Source organism: Poecilia reticulata, linkage group LG13, assembly GCF_000633615.1.
Source record: "Poecilia reticulata strain Guanapo linkage group LG13, Guppy_female_1.0+MT, whole genome shotgun sequence".
Lineage (NCBI taxonomy): Eukaryota > Metazoa > Chordata > Actinopteri > Cyprinodontiformes > Poeciliidae > Poecilia > Poecilia reticulata.
Window position 1 is genome coordinate 30,768,043 of NC_024343.1, and position 4,074 is coordinate 30,772,116.

A 4,074-nucleotide genomic window follows, 5' to 3' on the forward strand; every position below is an offset into this window, starting at 1 on the left:
CCCGTCACCTAGCAACCCCAGCAGAGTTCCGCCCGTCACCTAGCAACCCCAGCAGAGTTCTGCCCGTTACCTAGTAACCCCAGCAGAGTTCCACCCATCACCTAGTAACCCTAGCTGACCTCCAGCATGTTTGGTTAGCCGGTTTTACTGCCTGATGCACCAGATGCATTTAAAGTGACAGAGAATGGATGTTATCGATGTTCTCATTAATTAATTGATTGATTGATTGATTGATTGATTGATTGATTGATTGATTATACTCTTCTTTCTGCTCCAGACTAAAGTCAACAGGAAGGACTTCTTCCTGTTCCCTCACCGCCTCCCTGTGGAGCGGATCCGGGCCATCCAGGTCTCCGGAGACGTTTCCATCCAAACCATTAACATCATTGGGGTGAGCCACACCAGTCGGCCATTTTTATGTCAGTAGGTAAGTAGCAGAAGGTTTCCTGAACGTGCGTCTGCCTCAGGGTGCAGGTGGCGGTGGCGGCGGCAGTGGCAGCGGCGGCGCGCTGCCTGGAGGAACCGGAGTGAGTAAAACAGCCTCACTCAGCTAACAGCTTTGGTTTCCTCCATTCGGTCTCATGTAATGGATTAAACTAACGTGGTTTCTTCACAGGGAGGACGTCCAGGAGGCAGCATGGCGGTTTGTTTTTACAATCTATCCATGTAAAATACATAGCTAACAACAAAACAATCATTTTTTCTGGCTTTGTATTACAGATTAATGTAAGAAATATGATTAAATATGTACAAATAAACCAGATAAAACATTTAAAATAATGTAATAACTGTGGCAGAAAGTTTTATTTTTAAATTAGGCAAGAGAAGAAGTTATAACCAACACCAGCTGTCGCGATGCTCCGTCCCTGTGCGCTCAGCTAGCTCAGCTAGCACGACTATGAAATACTCAGCGGTTTAATGGTCTGCTGGACGCAGCGTCGTCATCGGATTTTCCTCTGTTTAATCAACAAATATTCAGGATTCTGGCACAGAAAGAAGAAATGGTTCTTTTTCTTCTGGAAAAAAATTAATTGAAAGAGAAAATGTAGTCTTCCTTTCAGCAGGGAGGAAACCCAGGAGGCAGCATGGCGGTGCGTACTTTTAAAAAATTAGAATAATTTCCTTTCAGAGTGGCTCAAAGTAAATCAAAATAATTGTTTTAATGACTTTTCTGACAAAAACCCAGGGTGGATATCCTGATGGCCTGGGCGGAGGAATGGGAGTGAGCACATGCACTGTAAAAACTCAAAATCTGGCAAACATCTTGGTGCACTTCAAATAAGACAAAATAAGAAAACTTGCAAGTAACTTTTCAGCAAGACACAGCAGCTTGTTTTAACTAAATTATTCTTCAATATTGATGAAAAAGTTCCAGTTCCGCTGTGCCGTTACCTAGCAACCCCAGTCAAGCCCAGCCTGTTGCCTAGCAACACGGTTCCAGTTCCACTGGTAGATTAATTCACTTATAACAAGGGAAAATGTCTTATGAGTGAAATAATCTGCCAGTGGAACAGGTTATTTGTAATCAATATTAAGGAATTATTCACCAAAATCAAACTCTTGTATCTTTCCGAAAAGTTATTTAGGCGTTAGTTGTGTTTTATTTTTAAAAAACTAACATATTTGCATTATAAACTAGACCAAAAATACTTGGTAAGATTTTGTGTTTTTCCAATATAGAAAGTTCAGCTAAAATTAACATTGTATGGAAAAGTTTATTTAATATTTTCATTTTTTTTTAAGCAGGGAGGATATCCAGGAGGCCACGTGGGGGTGTGTAGCTCTTTATTACCATGATAATTTATTCTGACATGGAAGAAATGAAGTGACTTTCTCTGATTGAAAATCCAGGGTGGGTATCCTGATGGCATGAGTGGAGGAACAGGAGTGAGCATGTACACTGCAAAAACTCTAAATCTGTCTAGTTTCAAGTGGAAACATCTTGGTGCACTTCAAAATACGACGAAGCTAACAGACAAGCTAACGTTTCATCATGACGTAGGAGCTTGTTTTAGGTCAGTAATTCCTTAATATTCGTTTTGAAACTAAGTTCTTGTTCCACTGGTGGAATATTTCGCTGCACCGTCACCTAGCAACCCCAGCCTGCTACCTAGCAACCCCAGCCAAGCCAAACCTGTTGCCTAGCAACCCAGTTCTAGTCCCACCAGCAGATTGTTTTACTTTTAACATGAGAAAAATGTTTTAAATCTGTCCGTTGATTTTCTACGTCTCCATTAGTATTAATTATCCACCAAAAACAAACTCTTTATATCTGTCTGACATGTAGAAGTTAGTTTTGTCTTTTCTTTTTTTTTTTTTAGTGAACTGAGATATTTTCATTATAAACTAGATAAAAAAAATACTTGGTAAGATTTTGTGTTTTTGCAGTGTAGAAGGTTCAGTTCAAATTAAAACTGTTTCTTTAATATTTTCATCTCTTCGTCATCAGGGAGGAAATCCAGGATCCTCCATCTTTATTGTTATTATTTATAATAACTTCCTGTAGATCAGATTAATTTAAATAACTTTAATAAATTAAACTTCAATAGATTAATAAAAATAACTTTTTCTGTCTGATTTCAGGCTGGATGTCCTGACGGCATGGGAGTGAGTCAGATAAAAACGTTATTGACGGCTCCGTTTAACATTTTCTCCTGTAATAATCACCTGAAACGTGTAAATATTTGCAGGGCGGATACCCAGGAAGCACCATGGGGGTAAAATCACAACATAACCGTTTATTACCATCAAAAGACAGTTTGGGACATAATTATTACATTTCTTCCAAACAGGGAGGTTTTCCAGGATCCCACTTGCCGGTGAGAGAAAAAGCTCAGTAATATTGGCATCATTATAGTTTCATACTCGTGTTTTCTGACGTTTTTCTCCCATTTTTATAAACCTGTTCAGGGGACGGCAGGGCAGCCGATCTACAACCCGGTACGTGTTTATAACACTTTTATCTCTCACTCTTTTTATAAACATGTAATTAATGAATTATAAATAATATTTGTTTCGTTTTTAAAGTCCCTGTTTTCACTTTGAGCAGGTCTCAGTTGTAATGTTGGATTGTTTGCTGCCCCCTGGTGGTTCAGAGACTGAGCTGCAGTTTGTTCTTCACGTTTCATGTTTTCAGAATCACAAAGTGATGAAATAATTTACCTGACAGGATCTTTTCTCCTGCTGTTTGTAAAGTTACAGTGGAAAATAAACAATAATTTGGGTTATTTTGTCTGTTATAAGAGAAAAAACAAGGTTTCATTTTCCAGAATCATGTTTTCAACATTTATTTAAAATGTTTAATTATCAAAAGAAGCAGTTTGTCATTGTTAGCAGCTGCAGTTTCAGTTTAATGATAATATTGATCATTATTTAGAATATAACTCCTGCTACTTTTAACTGTCTTCAACTCACACAGGTGTTTTTTTTACTTACCTTCAAAATAAAAGCCTCACCTGGAGGTTAAGCAGAAAAAAGCCAATCCTTCTCTAAATCAGCCGAGCAGAAGAAGAACCAGCAGCTTCATCGTTTCTGTCCATCTGGTGGCGTCTCTGTGGTTAAACGAACCAATATAGATTATTGATTTCTTCAGTGGTTTGAAAGGCGACGGGTTACAAGAATATCAGCTGGGAAAGAATTAGGATTAGAATTACGGCCGGGATTAGGGTTAAGGTGGAGTTAAGAAATGAATCTGTGCAACAAGTTTAAATAAATAGTATTGAAATAATTTATTCCATGATTAATAACATTTAATTTCTATTTTCTAATGTTATTTAAAACCAAACAAATTATATTTATTTGTCATCCTAGAGTAGTGCTCTTGGGGGACCTGTGGTGGTAGTGGGATGGTGGCCGTGTGGGGCCCCCAGCGTGTGTCTGGTGGCCCTGTGGGCCCCCCAGCGTGTGTCTTGAGGTCCTCTGGTGGCCCTGTGGGGCCCTCAGCGTGTTTTTGGGCCCCCAGCGTGTGTCTAGGGGCCCCCAGCGTGTGTCTAGGGGCCCCCAGTGAGTGTCTGGTGGCCCTGTGGGCCCCCAGCGTGTGTCTTGGGCCCCCAGCATGTGTCTTGGGCCCCGAGC

The 4,074-nt window shown here is 40.0% G+C and overlaps 1 protein-coding gene across 1 annotated transcript in view; it reads left to right on the plus strand.

Moving 5' to 3' along the window:
- LOC103475197 (galectin-4-like) overlaps positions 1–4,074 on the plus strand; it is a 9,465-nt gene that overhangs the window by 3,385 nt on the left and 2,006 nt on the right. The window contains exons 2-8 of the mRNA XM_017308130.1: positions 278–391; positions 468–527; positions 617–643; positions 1,747–1,773; positions 2,584–2,607; positions 2,691–2,819; positions 2,911–2,940. Coding sequence (XP_017163619.1) covers positions 278–391; positions 468–527; positions 617–643; positions 1,747–1,773; positions 2,584–2,607; positions 2,691–2,819; positions 2,911–2,940 — 411 coding nt within the window. The remainder of the gene's footprint in view (positions 1–277; positions 392–467; positions 528–616; positions 644–1,746; positions 1,774–2,583; positions 2,608–2,690; positions 2,820–2,910; positions 2,941–4,074) is intronic.